This window comes from Oncorhynchus mykiss, chromosome 15 (genome assembly GCF_057628025.1).
Source record: "Oncorhynchus mykiss isolate SJ-2025 chromosome 15, ASM5762802v1, whole genome shotgun sequence".
NCBI lineage: Eukaryota > Metazoa > Chordata > Actinopteri > Salmoniformes > Salmonidae > Oncorhynchus > Oncorhynchus mykiss.
Window position 1 is genome coordinate 16,686,674 of NC_143036.1, and position 20,024 is coordinate 16,706,697.

At 44.5% G+C, this 20,024-nt stretch overlaps 1 protein-coding gene across 2 annotated transcripts; it reads left to right on the top strand.

Annotated features, from left to right (window-relative positions):
• The first annotated feature begins 2,282 nt into the window (after positions 1 to 2,282).
• Positions 2,283 to 20,003, top strand: LOC110489697 (E3 ubiquitin-protein ligase RNF31). Of its 2 annotated transcripts, XM_090199387.1 has the most exons (25): positions 2,335 to 2,531; positions 5,488 to 5,597; positions 5,840 to 6,047; positions 6,168 to 6,314; positions 6,585 to 6,740; positions 6,851 to 6,919; positions 7,024 to 7,168; positions 7,318 to 7,455; positions 7,554 to 7,707; positions 7,810 to 7,955; positions 8,178 to 8,374; positions 8,504 to 8,761; positions 8,850 to 9,197; positions 9,380 to 9,565; positions 9,681 to 9,887; positions 10,038 to 10,211; positions 13,969 to 14,067; positions 14,161 to 14,250; positions 16,031 to 16,145; positions 16,364 to 16,476; positions 16,774 to 16,887; positions 17,124 to 17,172; positions 18,865 to 18,961; positions 19,172 to 19,337; positions 19,473 to 20,003. In XM_090199387.1, the coding sequence occupies exons 3-25, from the start codon at positions 5,847 to 5,849 to the stop codon at positions 19,518 to 19,520; spliced, it is 3,417 nt and encodes a 1,138-aa protein (XP_090055513.1). In that variant the 5' UTR covers positions 2,335 to 2,531; positions 5,488 to 5,597; positions 5,840 to 5,846; the 3' UTR covers positions 19,521 to 20,003. The 2 variants fall into 2 exon arrangements, with proteins under 2 accessions (XP_021418140.2, XP_090055513.1); XM_021562465.3 differs by lacking the exon at positions 5,488 to 5,597 and having other exon boundaries at positions 2,283 to 2,531.
• Positions 20,004 to 20,024: the final 21 nt, after the last annotated feature.

Genomic DNA, 20,024 nt, shown 5'->3' on the forward strand with positions numbered 1-20,024 from the left:
GATGTTTCTATTATATCATTAAATAGTCTCTTAATCTTTGGATCTAGTTTTCCACGACAACAGGATTAGAACTTACCACAGATATTGTATTACACTGCAGGTGGAACACACAACCATTTTATATTTCCAATGTACACTAAAAAAGTTTGGGGTCACTTAGAAATGTCCTTGTTTTTGAAAGAAAAGCAGATTTTTTTTGTCCATTTAAAATAACATCAAATTGATCAGAAATACAGTGTAGACATTGTTCATGTTGTAAATTACTATTGTAGCTTGAAACAGCAGTTTTTTAAATGGAATATCTACATCTGCTTAGAAGGCCAGCATCCTGGAGTCGTCTCTTCTTTGTTGACGTTGAGACTGGTGTTTTGCGGATACTATTTAACGAAGTTGCCTGTTGAGGACTTGTGAGGCTAATCTAAGTTTTTTTTTAATGAAAAACTAACTAGATTAGCTAACACAATGTGCCATTGAAACACAGGAGTGATGGTTGCTGATAATGGGCCTATATAAGCCTATGTAGATATTCTATAAAAAAATCTGCAGTTTCCAGTTACAATAGTCATTTACAACCTTAACAATGTCTACACTGTATTTCTGATCAATTTGTTATTTTAATGGACAAAAAATGTGCTTTTCTTTCAAAAACAAGGACATTTCTAAGTGACCCCAAACTTTTGAATGGTAGTGTATATTATAAAGCTGTAGCACCCTCTTTGAGTCGAAAATGTGACGTTGCTATCCTTTCAAAGGCACTTAGATATAACTGAAATCTTTAGTTTTGCTTTTTGTGTCAGTCTTTATTCATTTGATGTTTCTAAAGTATTACATATCCTCAACCTTTTAGAGTCCTCTCAGAGAACTTCTGTATGTTACGGTGGGTAATTCCTTTAACAACCCACATGTTTGTCCTGATCCGAAGGTGTGATTAGTCTGATAAATGGCTATCAGGTTCCAGATCCGAGGCCAATCTAAGTGATGTGTGATGGAGGTCTGTTGTGCTTGAGTGTGAATGGTATAAGGGGCATCACATCTTCAGTGCCACTAATGGCACTTTCTGGCAATAGCAAGTCACCAGTAGCATCAATACATGATTAATACTCTAGATGCTAACTAGAGTGCAAAGTCATGGGCAATGAACTGCCTGGATTCTGCAATTGACCTGCATTGGCATTCGTATAAATCTCAATCTGTCACCAGTGCCCTGTGGATGCTCTTCAGACCCTAATATGTTAGTACAGGCCTGGGTTAGATATCAGTGAATGTAGTCAAATTGAGAATCATATCCCCTCTCACATACAGGCCCTCACCTGAAGAAAAGGTTGTAGAGTCCTTTTGATACTGACCACTACCCTATGGTTGATATTATCATTGTCATTGCAATAACTTCAATGACACTATGGGTTCTTCTTGCCATGTCATGATGAGAAGGCACTACATTTACTCAAATAGCAGTTGCTTCCTTTGGTGGTAGAACAAAGATATTATAATCTTTGGACATTGTAAATTGGGCATATAGACCAGGGTTGGTTGATAAGATGAATTAGGTGAGTTACAACTGGGGTTGGAGTGAAAACCTACAGGAGGGTAGATCTCCAGGAACAGGGTTGGAGAGCCCTGATATAGACCGTGCTTGACTTGGACTGAAATTGGTTCCAGTACTCATTTTGGGTGTCGGTAGTGTTTACATTTAGGCGCAGTAGCTCCACAATACTTTTGAACTAATATTCTATAAGAGGAACAGGAGCTCAAGCAGTAGAGCAATATGTGGTGCCAATACTCAACACTCAAGCACTGCATATATGTTAATAAATAAAAAGCTTACACACAGAAGAGTTGAACTGGTCTTTAAGATCATTATTGAAAGCAGTCCAACCATGAAAAGTAATGTTTCTAAGAAATGTTTTTTGTTGTTGAAATTATTTAACCTTTATTTAACTAGGCAAGTCAGTTTACAACAAATTATTATTTACAATGACGGCCCACACCGGCCAAACCTGGATGACGCTGGGCCAATTGTGTGCGGCCCTATGGAACTCCCAATCACTGCCGGTTGTGATACAGCCTGGAGAGCAAAACACTAAGTTTGTGTTCAGTTCCAAGAAGAATACTTGAACGGCAGTTTGTGGACTTCAGTTGTAAATTTGACTGTCGTAAAGAAAATGAAGTGTCCAAAACATGATTGATTGAGTGATTGATTTATAACAATGTAATAACAATGTTGTGAACTCAAGTCAGTGTATTACAGTAACTGATCTTATATATATGACCACTAGAGGGTAGTGTACCTCGAGGTTTAACCTACATACTACCCCCAAAGATTTTGTCTCCTTCAGTGCCGCCCCTCTCGATAACTTCCGCGTCAACTACATTTCTACTTTACTGTTGTTTTGACTTTATGCTTTTGAAGAAATGGTTCAGAAGGCCGACGTGACTCTGGAAATGTAGCTACATTTTGCCTTGATATTTAAGTCTATTGGATTCATAAGGACTTGGATCATAAAATACATCTGGAAACCTTGAAGATTAAAGTAAGCACTGATCTGGCTGTCATTATACACTTTCGATTTCAATTTGCTAGCCAGTCATTTAGTAATAAATTAGCTGACGCATGGTCAGATTAACACTTGCCGGCCAACTACATTTTCCACTTCAATTTCAGTACATGTACTAACTGTAAAGTTTACAGCTATCTAGTGTCACTGTGTCATTTTGAGATAGCTATTGTTAACTTCAATATACTTAAATATTCACAGTAGAAAGAGTAACGTTAGCTACATAGACAGTACACTCAACTAGCAAGCTAGCTACATTGAAGACAGTACTAGGTCTACCTACAGTGCATTCGGAAAGTATTCAGACCCTTTGACTTTTTCCACATTTTGTTACACTACAGCCTAAAATTTATTAAATTGTTTTCCCCATCAATCTACACACAATACCCCATAATGACAAAGCAACAAAAAAAAATCAACATTTTTGCAAATGTAAAAAAAAACAACAACTCATAAACAAATCAAATCCAAATGTATTTGTCACATGCGCCTAATACTTACCGGGCACCGGTTAGTCGATCTTATGGCTTGGGGGTAGAAGCTGTTTAGAAGCCTCTTGGATCTAGACTTGGCACTTCGGTACTGCTTGCCGTGCGGTAGCAGAGAGAACAGTCTATGACTATGGTGGCTGGAGTCTGACGATTTTTATGGTCTTCCTCTGACACTGCCTGGTATAGAGGTCCTGGATGGCAGGAAGCTTGGTGACACCGCCTGGTATAGAGGTCCTGGATGGCAGGAAGCTTGGCATACGCACTACTCTCTGTAGTGCCTTGCGCTCAGAGGCCGAGCAGTTGCCATACCAGGCAGTGATGCAACACGTCAGGATGCTCTCGATGGTGCAGCTGTAGAACCTTTTGAGGATCTGAGGACCCATGCCAAACATTTTCTGTCTCCTGAGGTGGAATAGGTTTTGTAGTGCCCGCTTCACGGACCATTTTAGTTTGTTGGTGATGTGGACGCCAAGGAACTTGAAGCTCTCAACCTGCTCCACTTCAGCCCCGTCGATGAGAATGTGGGTGTGCTCGGTCCTCCTTTTCCTGTAGTCCACAATCATCTCCTTTATCTTGATCATGTTGAGGGAGAAGTTGTTGTTCTTGCACCACACGGTCAGGTCTCTGACCTCCTCCCTATAGGCTGTCTCATCGTTGTCGGTGATCAGGCAGGTGATCACTGTTGTGTCATCTGCAAACTTAATGATGGTGTTGGAGTCGTGCCTGGCCCTGCAGTCATGAGTGAACAGGGGGTACATCGTACATCAGCTGATATCACAAAGTGCTGCACAGAAACCCAGCCTAAAACCCCAAACAGCAAGCAATGCAGGTGTAGAAGCACGGTGGCTAGGAAAAACTCCCTAGAAAGGCCAAAACCTAGGAAGAAACCTAGAGAGGAACCAGGCTATGTGGGGTGGCCAGTCCTCTTCTGGCTGTGCCGGGTGGAGATTATAACAGAACATGGCCAAGAAGTTCAAATGTTCATAAATGACCAGCATGGTCAAATAATAATAAGGCAGAACAGTTGAAACTGGAGCAGCACGGTCAGGTGGACTGGAGACATCAAGGAGTCATGTCAGGTAGTCCTGGGGCATGGTCCTAGGGCTCAGGTCCTCAGAGAGAGAGAAAGAAAGAGAGAAGGAGAGAATTAGAGAACGCACACTTAGATTCACACAGGACACCGAATAGGACAGGAGAAGTACTCCAGATATAACAAACTGACCCTAGCCCCCCGACACATAAACTACTGCAGCATAAATACTGGAGGCTGAGACAGGAGGGGTCAGGAGACACAGTACACGTCCTGGTAATTCGTCTGGCCCTAAGGTCTTGTGAATGTTGACCTGTTTAAAGGGCTTACTCACATCCGCTGCGGAGATTTATATAAGTATTCAGAACCTTTACTCAGTACTTTGTTGCAGCGATTACAGCCTTGAGTCTTCTTGGGTATGACACTACATGCTTGGCACACCTGTATTTGGGGACTTTCATCCTCTCAAGCTCTGTCAGGTTGTATGGGGAGTCGTTGCACAGCTATTTTCTCTCCGGAGATGTTAGATAAGGTTCACTCAAGGACATTCAGAGACTTGTCCCGAAGCCACTCCTGCGTGGTCTTGGCCTTGTGCTTAGTGTTGTTGTCCTGTTGGAAGGTGAACCTATTCCCCAGTCTGAGGTCCTGAGCGCTCTGGAGCAGGTTTTCATCAAGGACCTCTCTGTACTTTGCTCGGTTCATCTTTCCCTTGATCCTGACTAGTCTCCCAGTCCCTGTCGCTGAAAAACATCCCCACAGCATGATGCTGCCACCACCATGCTTCACCGTAGGGATGGTGCCAGGTTTCCTCCAGACGTGACCCTTGGCATTCAGGCCTAAGAGTTCAACCTTGGTTTCATCAGACCAGAGAATCTTGTTTCTCATGGTCTGAGAATCTTTGGGTGCCTTTTGGCAAACTCCAAGCGGGCTGTCATGTGCCTTTTACTGAGGAGTGGCTTCCGTCTGGCCACTCTACCATAAAGGCCTGATTGGTGGAGTGCTGCAGAGATGGTTGTCCTTCTGGAAGGTTCTCCCAGCTCCACAGAGGAACTCTGTAGAGCTCTGTCAGAGTGACCATCAGGTTATTGGTCACTTCCCTCACCAAGGCCCTTCTCCCCCGATTGCTCAGTTGGCTGGGCGGCCAGCTCTAGAAAGAGTCTTGGTGGTTCCAAACTTTTTCCATTTAAGAACGATGGAGGCCACTTTGTTCTTGGAGATCTTCAATGCTGCAGCATTTTTTTGTTACCCTTCCCCAGATCTGTGCCTCAACACTATCCTGTCTCGGAGCTCTACGGACAATTCCTTCAACCTCATGGCTTGGTTTTTGCTCTGACTGCGCTGTCAACTGTGGAACTTTATATAGACAGGTGTGTGCTTTTTTTCAAATCATGTCCAATCGATTGAATCACAGGTGGACTCCAATCGTGTTGTGGAAACATCTCAAGGATGATCAATGGAAACAGGATGCACCTGAGCTCAATTTCGAGTCTCATAACGAGTCTGAATACTTATGTAAATAAGGTATTTCTGTTTTTGATTTTTATAAATTTGCAAATATTTAGAAAAAACTGTTTTTGCTTTGTCATTATGGGGTATTGTGTGTAGATTGATGAGGAACATTTATTATTTAATCCATTTTAGAATAAGGCTGTAATGTAGAAAAAGTCAAGGGGTCTGAATACTTTCCGAATGTACTGTATATCAGCCAACAATCCCAGCCCAGAGTTTACCATACTGTCCTTATTTATCTCTCTCTCCCCCAGAGTCTGAATGATGAGTACCCAGTCTGTCCCATTTGAGGAGGTGCGGAGGAGAGCGGAGTCCCTCCTATCCTCCTCAGGCTCTGCCCAGGTGGTAAAGGATGATGTCCAGGTCATGGCTAACATCCCCCTGTCCCTGTCTGACAAGTTTCACCACATCACAGCGCAGACCATGGTGACAGAGAACATCACAGGGCACAGAAGGCAAGAGGTGAGGCATGTTTTGACATTCAACTGTATTCCTTGTTTCACATTATGTGCCTCCTTACCGTCTTCACATAGCGATGCTCTCTTTCTCCCTGTCTGCCCTCCTGCTCCCCTCCCTCCACAGGTCCTAGATTCTTTGGGTCGGCTGTTTAAAGCCTTGAGTATCCTGGAGAAGTATGGCTGTAACCTGACCAGCCCCAGCAGGCCCAGGTACTGGCGGAGCGTCAAACACAACAACCCAGTTTTCAGGACCACCGTGGACGAAATCAAGGTGAAGAGACAGACAGGCCTCTCTAAACCCTGTCAGGAACCCTATTCTTACAGTATAATGATTAACTTCCTTATGCGTATTACAGATTACAGAGTCTGAAGGTCATCTCATCCATTGATTTCACTATGAATTGTCAGATGGTTGAAAAAGGGAGTGGATCAATAAGAGATGTTTAGAGTGCCTTAGTAGGTCATAGACCCACTGATATTAAAAGCATTTGAGTTGACCTTTTCACTCATTTGAGTCAATGGGCTGCTTTCTTTTCTACAGGGTGGCAAGTCAGTCCTATTTCTTTACGGTTACACCAATCAGCAGCCAGACGGGCTCAGCTTCCCTGATGATGTCACACATCCAGACGTTGAGAAGGTTGCTGCGGTGACCATTGAGGTCATGATCCTGCGCATGGAAATGGACATGCTCATCAAAGTGTGAAATCTATTTTTACATTTGTGTCATTCTCAATTTGAATATGACCACAAAGACATGTTTCCATGTTTGCTCTGTTATGAGGTAATGTGTTGTTTTTTGCCTGTCAGGGTACACATGCTCACCCAGAAATGTACAGCAATATCCTCCCATCCCCTAATCTACAGAAGATACCCCAGGTCTGTGTAACATACAGTTAGTTGGTGGTTCGTCTGTTTCTACCTCTACCTCTTTCTGGTTTTAGTGTTGTTATGCTGACTAATGGCTATTTGACTCTCCTCAGGATGAACCAGAGATGATGTCTGATGTGGTGGTCATTCCACTAGGAGAGGAGCACGGGGACAGGGGGAAAGACCTTCAGCCGCTATCTCCTCCACCCAAACATGCTACCAGTCCTGGACTAAGACATGTCCCCACCACTCCTACTGGTGAGACAAGCAGCCATTCCCTGTACCAGTCTACCTGTCACCTTGCTTTCTGCCCGCCAGCATTTATGTCATCTGGCCAATGTGTTGTACTGTCAGCGGATGACAAACCCATTATTTATTCTTTCTTTCGCTCTCTCTTTCTCTCAAAGATGGGATGTGTGATTTGTGCGGTGCCACTCCCTCTCTCCTCTGCCCGGCCTGTGGTTCTCTTCCTTTCTGTCAGTCATGTGACCTCCTCTACCACCACCACCCGTCCAGAGCCAATCACAGGAGAGATAGAATACAGGGTAAGATATGGGTCATAGCTTAGATTTCTTTGAATATTCCATCCTATCAATATGTAAAGTAACACTGATCATCTTTTTAAACCCCCCCACCCCTGTAGAGACCTGTATCCTCTGTGGTGTGTCCCAAGTCTCTGCCCATTGCTCCACCTGTTCTCAGAGGCTGTGTCTGGAGTGTGACAGACTGTACCATTCTCACCCTGACCGCGGGGGTCACAACAGGACAGTGGTTGCCAAACCAAAAAGAGCTTTAAGGTTAGAAATTAGGAAGGCTTAATATTTTACACCACGCTCGTGCACATACTCACTCACACCAAATCACTTCTTCCTCTCACTCGCATTTCTTCTCTTTTTCAGCCACTCTTTTTCCTTGTGGGAGTGTGCTCAGTGCACTACAGTCAACGAGGTGAAGGCCGTGCTGTGTGTGACCTGTGAACGACCCCGACTTGCCCTCGCTTCCCTTATAGTTCAGGAGGACCCGGGGCAACCGCCATCCAGCGCAGGTCACATTCCATATACACGGGTCAACTGATGAATAGTTTTCATGTGACGTTCACTAAAACAACATGTCAGTCACCTATCCTATCCTGTTTGAGGTGTTCACGTCATCTGTGCCTCCATAGCATTGATAATACATCAGTAATGTAATTATACAGACATAGCTAGAAACTGAGCTAGATCAATACCAGGTTCTGTTTATCTAGTCTATCTGACCTCTCTCGTAGAGTGGCAGTGTAAGAGCTGTACTGTCGTGAACCAGGGCAGCAGTATACTGTGTGAGGTGTGTGAGCGCCCCCGTCTGGCCACCCGTCCCTCTATCACGCCAGTACTCCCCAGTACTCCAGTACTCCCCAGTACTCCAGTACTCCCCAGTACTCCAGTACTCTCCATGCAAGGACCCACGTCAGATAACGAAACAGAGGTTTGACCCCCCAGTGGTTTAAATACTCTCTACAATTGGAATGCTCTGTGAGACATAATCATTCCAGCGTATCTTTTCTGTTTTAATCTTTCACTCCCCCCCTCCCATGCTGTCTCTCTCGCTCTTTAGTGGATGTGTCAGTTCTGCACCTATGTGAACTCTCAGCCTGTAGTGGTTTGTGAGATGTGCAACTTGCCGTGTAAAGATCCTGCAGGCACCAGCCTCAAGTCCCTCCCCCTGCAGTCTCCAATCAAAGACTTAGCCTCACCTTCTACGCCCCAACTCCATCCCCAACTCCATCCCCAGATCCCTCCCAGGGTGAACATCGACATCAAGAGACAGAACCTGATGAGGGATGAAGGGCTGAAACTTGTCCATCAAATACGAGTAGGTGGAGTACAAATGGACACTGTGAATTAAAACCAGATTAACTGCTACTATATTTTCTAACTTTTAACCTAATGTTCTTCCTCAGGAGGGAGAGAAAAATGGAGTGGGCCCAGAGGAGGTCTACGCAGCCCTTTGCGTTTCCGGAGGCAGCAACGTCAACCCCTGCGATTGGCTAAAATCAGAGCTGCCCCACCTACTGGATGAGATCTGTGCCATGGCGGCTTCGGCTGCTTTGCAGAACTACAAAGCAGGGGTTTCTGGGCCGCAGGATAACACAGAGCGGGATGGAGGTTCGACAGAGCAGCAGAGTCCCAGTGTGCTGCTGGGTGAGGGGGTGCGGCTGTCCAGGGTTGAGGCCAAGCAGGCATGGCTGGCAGCAGGAGGCGACACTGAGAGAGCAGTCCGTCAGCTGCTCAGAGACAGACAGGTCAAGGTGAGAACCAGACATGTCACCTGACCCAAATGGTCACTCTAGACAGATATGACTAAATACTTTTGATATCAACTCAAGTAACCAAGATCTTAGAGTTGACTGAGTTTGTCTGTTTAAGCCTATATGCAAAGTACATCCACTGCAGTATCCAGTCCAACTGCGTCTGTCTCTGGTATGTGTAGATGCGCGAGCTGCGTTCTCTGGGTTTCCGGGAGGCGTCCCAGTGTGAGGAGGCTCTGCGTCTGAGTGGAGGAGAGGTGCAGGGGGCTCTGTCCGTGCTGCAGCGGCCCCTCCTGGAGCCCTTCCACCAGCGCATCTGGAGCGACCAGCCAGTGGCCCCTATCGATGCAAAGAGCCCCGACAAACAGGTGTGTGTGTACACGAGAGCCAGCAGAACTCAATGAACTACATTTTTCGAGACCACACACACAAAACAAATAACCTGATTGTTAATCACCATGATCCTACATTGTGTTACCTAAGCGGATGTGCAGGCGCCTGCTGGCGTTGTACGAGCTGCCCAGCTGGGGGCGCTGTGAGCTGGCCCTGTCTCTACTCCAGGAGCCTGATGCCCAGTACTCCCTGGAGGACGTCATCCAGGCCGTCAAGGAGTCCCAGGACAGGGAGTTCCTCCGCCGCCTCCTCAACAAGGAGTGCCCCTGCTGCCTCAGCATCTTCCCACACAGCAAGGTGGGCTGCTAGGGCTCTGTCTTTGCCTTGGGGTGGATGATGAGCTTTTATTACCTCCTCCATGTATCTGTATTGCCTTGTCAGTCAATAGTCCTATGGACTTTAAATTGTTCCTTTTTATCCTGTATGAATTGTCTGTACCTCTCACAGATGCAGTCCCTGACCTCGTGTCAGTGCTCGGTGTGCCACGAGTGTTTCACTCAGCACTTCACCATCGCTGTAAGAGACAAACACATCAGAGACATGGTGTGTCCCGTGTGCGCAGGACCAGACATCAACGACCCCGAGCACCTGGACAGCTACTTCTCCACCCTGGACATCCAGGTACATACTATAGAAAGATTTAGAGATACAAGGGAGGAAGGTTATTTTCTACATTTAGCAGACACTCTTATTACAGTAGTGCATTCATCTTAAGATAGCTAGGTGGGACAACCACATCACAGGCATAGTAGGTACATTTTCCCTCAATAAAGTAGCTATCGGCAAAGTCCGTGCTAGTAGGGGGGAAAGTTAAGTGTGAGTGCTAGTTGTTTTGTTTTTTTGTTGGGGGAGAGTGGTGCAGTGGGATTATTTAAGATACTCTTTAAGAGGTAGGGGTTTCAGATGTTTTATGAAGATGGGCAGGGATTTATGAAACCGGTTCTACCATTGGGGTGCCAGGAGAGAGAAGAGCTTGGACTGGGCTGAGCAGAGTACTCGGGTTGGGGTGTAGGGTTTGAACAGAGCCTGAAGGTAGGAAGGTGCTGTTCCATAGGTAAGCACCATGGTATTGTAGTGGACTCGAGCTTTGACTGGAAGCCAGTGGCGTGTGCGGAGGAGCGGGGTGACATGGGAAAATTTGGGAAGGTTGAACACAAAGCGGGCTGCATCGTTCTGGAGAAATTGCAGGGGCCTGATGGCACCAACGGGGAACCCAGCCACCGAGTTGCAGTAGTCCAGACGAGAGATGACAAGTGCCTGGATTAGGACCTGCATCGCTTCCTGTGTGAGGTAGGGTTGTACTCTACAGTTGTTGTAGAGCGTGAATCTGTAGGAGCGAGTCACAGCGTTGATGTTTGCAGAGAACAACAGGGTGTTGTCCAGGGTCAAGCCAAGGTTTTTTGCACTCCGGAAGGGGGACACTGTGGAGTTGTCAACCGTGATGGAGAGGCCTTGGAGCGGGCAGGCCTTCCCCGGGAGGAAGAGCAGCTCCATTTTGTTGAGGTTGAGCTTGAGGTAGCGGGCCGACATCCAAGCTGAGATATTTGCTAGGCATGCAGAGAGGAAGACTGCCGTGAGATTAGTCGGCAAACAGCCTCTAGTATAGATGACAATACAGTAGATGACAATAATCTTAAACTTGAGTGGACAAGTGACAGTGACAGCATATAATTCAAATAAGGAGATGGACAGGTGAGAGAGGGAGAAAAGAGAAAATCTCTATTTAGGATGAATGAGTAGCCTTGTGCCACCACCACAACGACCAGATTCTGTCAGGCTATGAGAGAAAACATAGTCAGATGAAGAGAGAGCAGCTGGAGTAGCAGTGTTCACTGTGGTGATGTTTCCATCAGGGCCAAAAAGTCTAGGGACTGAATAAAGGGCAGCATAGGCTGAGATTAACTTGGTGATCTTTACCGCAGATCAGCAGTTCCAAACGCTGCCAGAAACCAGGAATTCCACATGGGTTGTGCACGCAGGGTACACTAAATTAGAATGGTTGCAGCCAAGGGATGGGGAGAGTCTGTAAAGCCTACAGGGAGAGGAGCAAACTGGGATAGCAAACACATAGTTGCCAAAACTACTAAATTGTTTTGCTGACGACACCGCCGCTGACTGATGACCAGAACAACAGTCACAAATTGCCCTGCCCCTTCATCCTGGTTGATGTGTCAACAATCATCTGCTAGTTATGAGCAGTGAGCAGTTCACACACCAAGTAGGCTACTGGGGAGAGGCAGCACCCAAAGTAGATGGCCCTAGCTGGCAAAAAAACTGTACTAGACAGCAACATATTAAAGGGATACTTGATGCCCTTTATCTACTTCCACATAGTCAGATGAATTTGTGGATACTGTGTCCAGTATGAACGAAGTTGGAGGTAGTTTCTCTAGACAATGCACTGTGACTGGAAGTCTATGGGAATCTGCAAGCATGCTAGTACAGTTGAAGTCTGAAGTTTACATACACCTTAGCCAAATACATTTAAACTCAGTTTTTCACAATTCCTGACATTTAATCCTAGTAAAGAACCATGTTTTAGGTGAGTTAGGATCACCACTTTATTTTAAAAATGTGAAATGTCAGAATAATAGTAGCGAGAATTATTTATTTCAGCTTTTATTTCTTTCATCACATTCCCAGTGGGTCAGAAGTTTACATACACTCAATTAGTATTTGGTAGCATTGACTTTAAATTGTTTAATTTGGGTCAAACTTTTCAGGTAGCCTTCCACAAGCCTCCCACAATAAGTTGGGTGAATTTTGGCCCATTCCTCCTGACAGAGCTGGTGTAACTGAGCCAGGTTTGTTGGCCTCCTTGCTCACACATGCTTTTTCAGTTCTGCCTACAAATGTTCTATGGAATTGAGGACAGGGCTTTGGGATGGCCACTCCAATACCTTGACTTTGTTGTCCTTAAGCCATTTTGCCACAACTTCGGAAGTATGCTTGGGGCCATTGTCCATTTGGAAGACCCATTTGCGACCAAGCTTTAACTGATGTCTTGAGATGTTGCTTCAATATATCCACATCATTTTCCTACCTCATGATGCCATCTATTTTGTGAAGTGCACCAGTCCCTCCTGCAGCAAAGCACCCCCACAACACGATGCTGCCACTCCCGTGCTTCAAGGTTGGGATGGTGTTCTTTGGCTTGCAAGCCTCCCCCTTTTTCCTTCAAACATAATGGTTATTATGGCCAAACAGTTCTATTTTTGTTTCATCAGACCAGAGGACATTTTTCCAAAAAGTACGATCTTTGTCCCAATGTGCAGTTGCAAACCGTAGTCTGGCTTTTTTATGGTGGTTTTGGAGCAGTGGCTTCTTCCGTGCTGAGCAGCCTTTCAGGTTATGTCGATATAGGACTCGTTTTACTGTGGATATAGATACTTTTGTACCTGTTTCCTCCAGCATCTTCACAAGGACCTTTGCTGTTGTTCTGGGATGGATTTGCACATTTCGCACCAAAGTACGTTTATCTCTAGGAGACAGAACACATCTCCTTCCTGAGCGGTATGATGGCTGTGTGGTCCCATGGTGTTTATACTTGCGTACTATTGTTTGTACAGATGAACGTGGTACCTTCAGGCGTTTGGAAATTGCTCCCAAGGATGAACCAGACTTGTGGGGGTCTACAATTTTTTTTGTGAGGTCTTGGCTGATTTCTTTTGATTTTCCATTAATGTCAAGCAAAGAGGCACTGAGTTTGAAGGTAGGCCTTGAAATAAATCCACAGGTACACCTCCAATTGGCTCAAATGTTGTCAATTAGCCTATCAGCAGCTAGCCATGGCATAATTTTCTGGAATTTTCCAATCTGTTTAAAGGCACAGTCAACTTAGTGTATGTAAACTTGTGACCCACTGGAATTGTGATACAGTGAATTGTGAAATTATCTGTCTGTAAACAATTGTTGGAAAAATGACTTGAGTCATGCACAAAGTAGATGTCCTAACTGACTTGCCAAAACTATAGTTTGTTAACAGGAAATGTGTGGAGTGGTTGAAAAACAAGTTTTAATGACTCCAACCTAAGTGTATGTAAACTTCCGACTTCAACTGTATATATCCATAGACTTCCAGCCATTGTGCTAATGCTAGTTGACATTGGCTCTTGAAACGACTTCTTCTTCCTTTATACTGGACACAGAGACATACAAGTGGTATCCACAAGTTCATCTGACTCTGGGGAAGTAGGTACATGGCCTCATTGTCAAAATCCCAAAGTATCAATTTAAGACATAAAAATTCCCTGTTTGACATTTCTGGAATTTTGCAACCCTATTAGGGATATAGGGAGATGGAAATGGGGAGATCATGTGTTGCTGAAGCTTGTGCTATTATATGGTTATTACATAGTTATTGATGTTGTGTGTTTAGCTGCGAGACTGTCTGGATCGTGAGGTGTACGAGCTCTTCCACAAGAAGCTGATGGAACATGCTCTGATGAAGGACCCCATGTTCCTGTGGTGTTGTCACGTGAGTGGGTTTCTAACCATCTCCATCACATATAAAGTTACTTCTCTACTGAACTTTTCACCCACCCACCCCTCTCTTCTCCTCCCTCCTCAGTGCACCTTTGGGTTTATCTATGATGGAAACCAGTTCAAAGTCACCTGTCCCACGTGTATGAAGAGCTTTTGCAACCAATGCAAAAAGCCTGTAAGTACAAAAGATGCATGTTGCTGCCTTGCCTGCCATCTATTGTGTCATTTCATAGCTACAGTGCCTTGCGAAAGTATTCGGCCCCCTTGAACTTTGCGACCTTTTGCCACATTTCAGGCTTCAAACATAAAGATATAAAACTGTATTTTTTTGTGAAGAATCAACAACAAGTGGGACACAATCATGAAGTGGAACGACATTTATTGGATATTTCAAACTTTTTTAACAAATCAAAAACTGAAAAATTGGGCGTGCAAAATTATTCAGCCCCTTTACTTTCAGTGCAGCAAACTCTCTCCAGAAGTTCAGTGAGGATCTCTGAATGATCCAATGTTGACCTAAATGACTAATGATGATAAATACAATCCACCTGTGTGTAATCAAGTCTCCGTATAAATGCACCAGCACTGTGATAGTCTCAGAGGTTCGTTAAAAGCGCAGAGAGCATCATGAAGAACAAGGAACACACCAGGCAGGTCCGAGATACTGTTGTGAAGAAGTTTAAAGCCGGATTTGGATACAAAAAGATTTCCCAAGCTTTAAACATCCCAAGGAGCACTGTGCAAGCGATAATATTGAAATGGAAGGAGTATCAGACCACTGCAAATCTACCAAGACCTGGCCGTCCCTCTAAACTTTCAGCTCATACAAGGAGAAGACTGATCAGAGATGCAGCCAAGAGGCCCATGATCACTCTGGATGAACTGCAGAGATCTACAGCTGAGGTGGGAGACTCTGTCCATAGGACAACAATCAGTCGTATATTACACAAATCTGGCCTTTATGGAAGAGTGGCAAGAAGAAAGCCATTTCTTAAAGATATCCATAAAAAGTGTCGGTTAAAGTTTGCCACAAGCCACCTGGGAGACACACCAAACATGTGGAAGAAGGTGCTCTGGTCAGATGAAACCAAAATTGAACTTTTTGGCAACAATGCAAAACGTTATGTTTGGCGTAAAAGCAACACAGCTGAACACACCATCCCCACTGTCAAACATGGTGGTGGCAGCATCATGGTTTGGGCCTGCTTTTCTTCAGCAGGGACAGGGAAGATGGTTAAAATTGATGGGAAGATGGATGAAGCCAAATACAGGACCATTCTGGAAGAAAACCTGATGGAGTCTGCAAAAGACCTGAGACTGGGACGGAGATTTGTCTTCCAACAAGACAATGATCCAAAACATAAAGCAAAATCTACAATGGAATGGTTCAAAAATAAACATATCCAGGTGTTAGAATGGCCAAGTCAAAGTCCAGACCTGAATCCAATCGAGAATCTGTGGAAAGAACTGAAAACTGCTGTTCACAAATGCTCTCCATCCAACCTCACTGAGCTCGAGCTGTTTTGCAAGGAGGAATGGGAAAAAATGTCAGTCTCTCGATGTGCAAAACTGATAGAGACATACCCCAAGCGACTTACAGCTGTAATCACAGCAAAAGGTGGCGCTACACGGGGCTGAATAATTTTGCACGCCCAATTTTTCAGTTTTTGATTTGTTAAAAAAGTTTGAAATATCCAATAAATGTCGTTCCACTTCATGATTGTGTCCAACTTGTTGTTGATTCTTCACAAAAAAATAGTTTTATATCTTTATGTTTGAAGCCTGAAATGTGGCAAAAGGTCGCAAAGTTCAAGGGGGCCGAGTACAGTGCCTTGCGAAAGTATATGTATGTGGAACCTAAATAATGAAGCCTGTCTCTCTCTCCATCTTTCTTTCTCCTTCTCCCTATCTCTCTCACGCTCTCTCGCCCCCCTCCCCCTCTCTCTCTGTGTCAGTGGGAAGCTCAGCACCAGGATGTATCCTGTGAGCAGTTCCAGTTGTGGAAGAGAGAGAATGACCCTGACTACCAGAGACAGGGGCTGGCCGGGTTCCTGCGGGACAACGGCATCAGTGAGTCAGTCAGCCTAAACAGCCTACAGTTATTGGTCCATATTCACAAAGAGTTTTAGAGTAGGTGCTGATCTAGGATTAGATTTCCCTTTTAGATCACAATAAATAAGATTATATGGACAGACAGGACCTGATCCTAGATCACACAATGCCATCTCACCACCATCATCATTATTATAACACCATGATGTGGCCCTTCTTCTCATCTCTCTCCATAGCCTGTCCTCACTGCAGGTTCCAGTATGCCTTGACCAAAGGGGGCTGCATGCACTTCAGCTGCTCTCAATGCAGATACCAGTTCTGCAGCGGCTGCAACAATCCCTTCCACACTGTAAGTCACGCACAGGGATATTATCTAGGTTACTGTACCACCAACTGAATTGTGCTCTGCCTGGAGTACCCTTCAAGTACCCCTGTGCATTTTACCAGTAGGCCTATGGTCTCATGAATCTTCTCAAGTACCCCCTGGTTAGGAACCACTGATCTAGAACAGAATGTCTTACTAAATGGATTCAGTAAGAGGGAAGGATCTCTTTCTGCCAGGGCTTTCTCATCATCCATCCTCATGTCTGTTTCCTTTCTCTCTCTCTTTTTCACCCCTTTCCCTCCCTCCACTTCTCTCTGTCAGACGGCGTGTAAGACAATCCAGTGTAAAATCACAGGTCTCCATGCTCATCACCCACGAGACTGCCTCTTCTACCTCAGGGACTGGGAGCCTGTCAGACTACAGGCCCTGCTGCAGGTACAGAGACAAATGTTCTGGGAACGTTACAGGGGAAATGTTCGGGTAACGTAACAGACTGAATGTTCTGTGAACGTTACATGGGAAATGTTCTGGGAACGTTACAGGGGAAATGTTGGGGAACTTTACAGACTGGATGTTCTGGGAACGTTACATGGGAAATGTTCTGGGAACGTTACAGGGCTGTCATTTCAATGTTATGTTTCTGAGGTGAGGTGTTTGTATTTTGTCCACAGAGGAATGCTGTTGTGTTCAACACAGACCCCCCTAATGGGACACAGACTGGTGAGAGTGACCTCCTGTTTATCCTCACTTACAGTGCATTCAGAAAGTATTCAGACCCCTTTTCCACATTTTGTTACATTACAGCCTTATTCTAAAATATTTTTTTCCCCCCTCATCAATCTACACACAATGCCCCATAATGAAAAATCATATTTTTTTTGCAAATTCATTAAAAATTAAAATATCACATTTACATAAGCATTCAGAACCTTTACTCAGTACTTTGTTGAAGCACCCTTGGCAATGATTACAGCCTCAAGTATGATGCTACAAGCTTGGCACACTTGTATTTGGGGAGTTTCTCACATTCTTCTCTGCAGATCCTTTCAAGCTCTGTCAGGTTGGATGGGGAGCGTCGCTGCACAGCTATTTTCAGGTCTCTCCAGAGATGTTAGATCGGGTTCAAGTCCGGCCTCTATCTGGGCCACTCAAGGACATTCAGAGACTTGTCCCGAAGCCACTCCTGCGTTGTCTTGGCTGTGTGCTTATGGTTGTTGTCCTGTTGGAAGGTAAACCTTTGCCCCATTCTAAGGACCTGAGCACTCTGGAGCAGGTTTTTTATCAAGGAAACCTCTGTACTCCGTACATCTTTCCCTTGATCCTGACTAGTCTCCAAGTCCCTGCCACTGAAAAACATCCCCACAGCATGATGCTGCCACCACCATGCTTCACCGTAGGGATGGTGCCAGGTTTCTTCCAGATGTGACGCTTGGCATTCAGGCCAAACAGTTCAATCTTAGTTTCATCCGACCAGAGAATCTTATTTCTCATGGTCTGAGAGTCCTTTTGGCAAACTCCAACCAGGCTGTCATGTGCCTTTTACTGAGGAGTGGCTTCCATCTGGCCCTCTACCATAAAGGCCTGATTGGTGGAGTGCTGCAGAGATGGTTGTCCTTCTGGATGGTTCTCCCATCTCCACAGAGGAACTCTGGAGCTCTGCCAGAGTGACCATCGGGTTCTGGATCACCTCCCTGACCAAGGCCCTTCTCCCCCGATTGCTCAGTTTGGCAGGGCAGCCAGCTCTAGGAAGAGTCTTGGTGGTTCCAAGCTTCCTCCATTTAAGAATGATGGAGGCCATTGTATTCTTAGGAACCTTCAATGCTGCAGAAATGTTTTGGTACCCTTACCCAGATCTGTGACTTGACACTATCCTGTTCTCTGAGCTTTACGGACAATTCCTTCAACCTCATGGCTTGGTTTTTGCTCTGACATGCACTGTCAACTGTGGGACCGTATATAGACAGATGTGTGCTTTTCTAAGTCATGTCCAATCAATTGAATTTACCACAGGTGTGTCCAATTAAGTTGTAGAAACACTTCAAGGATGATCGATGGAAACAGGATTCACCTGAGCTCAATTGAGTCTCATAGCAAAGGGTCTGAATACTTATGTAAATAAGGTTTGTTTTTTATTTTTTATAAAATTGCTAAAATCCTGTTTTTGCTCTGTCATTATGGGGTATTGTGTAGATTGATGCGGAAAATGTTTTATTTAATCCATTTTAGAATAAGGCTGTAACGTAACAAAATGTGGATAAAGTCAAGGGGTCTGAATACTTTCTGAATGCACTGTATGTGAGAACTTTAGTCTTTTTTTTCTCTTTCTGCCCATACTTTCAATTTATCTTTCTGCCCATACTTTCAATTTCTCTTTCTGTCCATACTTTCAATTTCTCTTTCTGTGTGACTCAGACGCATGTGGTGTGATGGAGCAGAAGGATGAGGGAGGTCAGCAGATTGACTCACCCTGTGGAGTCCAAACTCAGCCAGGAGAAGCTGGACTCTGCGAGTGAGTCACACACACACACAATACCTAATTGTTGGTTATTTGTGCACTACCACACACACATCCTGTGGGTTTAATTGTATTGAAGACATGCCATGAGAAGTTCATGATATTCACTTTTAAACAACCTTTGTTGGCTGTTAGGCTGTTCTTGCTTTGTCTCCGTTTGTGGCCATTGTTCTCACTATGTCTGTCTCTGTGTGGCCATTGCAGTAAACACTACAGAGAGTACCTGGTTAGTCTCATTAACGGACACACCCTGGATCCCGCTCTTGTCTATGACCAACAAGAGGTGACAGTTGCCTGCAGGAGGTACCAGGTGGAGGAGCAACAAGGGGAGGGGGAGGACGACCGGGTGTACCAGGATCGACTGCTGAAGGTCAGTCATCCATCACTCAGTTAGGCTTGTGGCCTCGCTGGAAGTTTGCACTAAATAGTTTCAATGTTCATTTTGATGTCGTGTTTTTGTTGTGGTTCAGATTGTGTGAAAGTGTATACAACTCTTTCTTTACAGAAACTGATGGAAGTTCCACTTGGAGAAAGGGTTCCTCGGATGAGATGAAGACTGGTTAATAAAATATTTTAAATCATTCTAAGGAAAGTACAGGTATCCTATTTGCAAACAGCATGAAGTGAAGGAGTCAGGTTTCAAACCTCCCACCACATAGCATTACCAACCAACCAACTAACCAACCTGCTATATTACATCTCATTGAAGTTTAACATGTTTTGTTCTTCACATGCTTCATTAGATTTAGGACATCTACAGTTACTAGTATCAAAATTCCTCTCTGTAAGGATACAGTTGCAAAGACAGACTGACAAGACAGGCTAAAATCAACTGTTTTTCTTGTTTCTTTTTTATTAAAGATATAAAATATATTTTCAATATGTCACTAAACAACTTAAGAAATAATCAGAAGATGTTTGTCAACTTAAACATGACAGTCTATATTGTGAGATATTTTCAAAGTGTAATAAATGCATGTTATACCATGTAATAAATAGGCTACTCATGCAATAAAGTATTTTATTGATTTGAAAATGACTTTTATGACAGATCTCA

Excerpts from the sequence above, each read along its gene's own strand:
- LOC110489697 (XM_021562465.3), top strand. The coding sequence starts at position 5,847 with ATGATGAGTACCCAGTCTGTCCCATTTGAGGAGGTGCGGAGGAGAGCG. Across the intron at positions 7,708-7,809 it reads AAACCAAAAAGAGCTTTAAG|CCACTCTTTTTCCTTGTGGG; the intron begins GTTAGAAATTAG and ends TCTCTTTTTCAG. Across the intron at positions 9,888-10,037 it reads GCATCTTCCCACACAGCAAG|ATGCAGTCCCTGACCTCGTG; the intron begins GTGGGCTGCTAG and ends TACCTCTCACAG.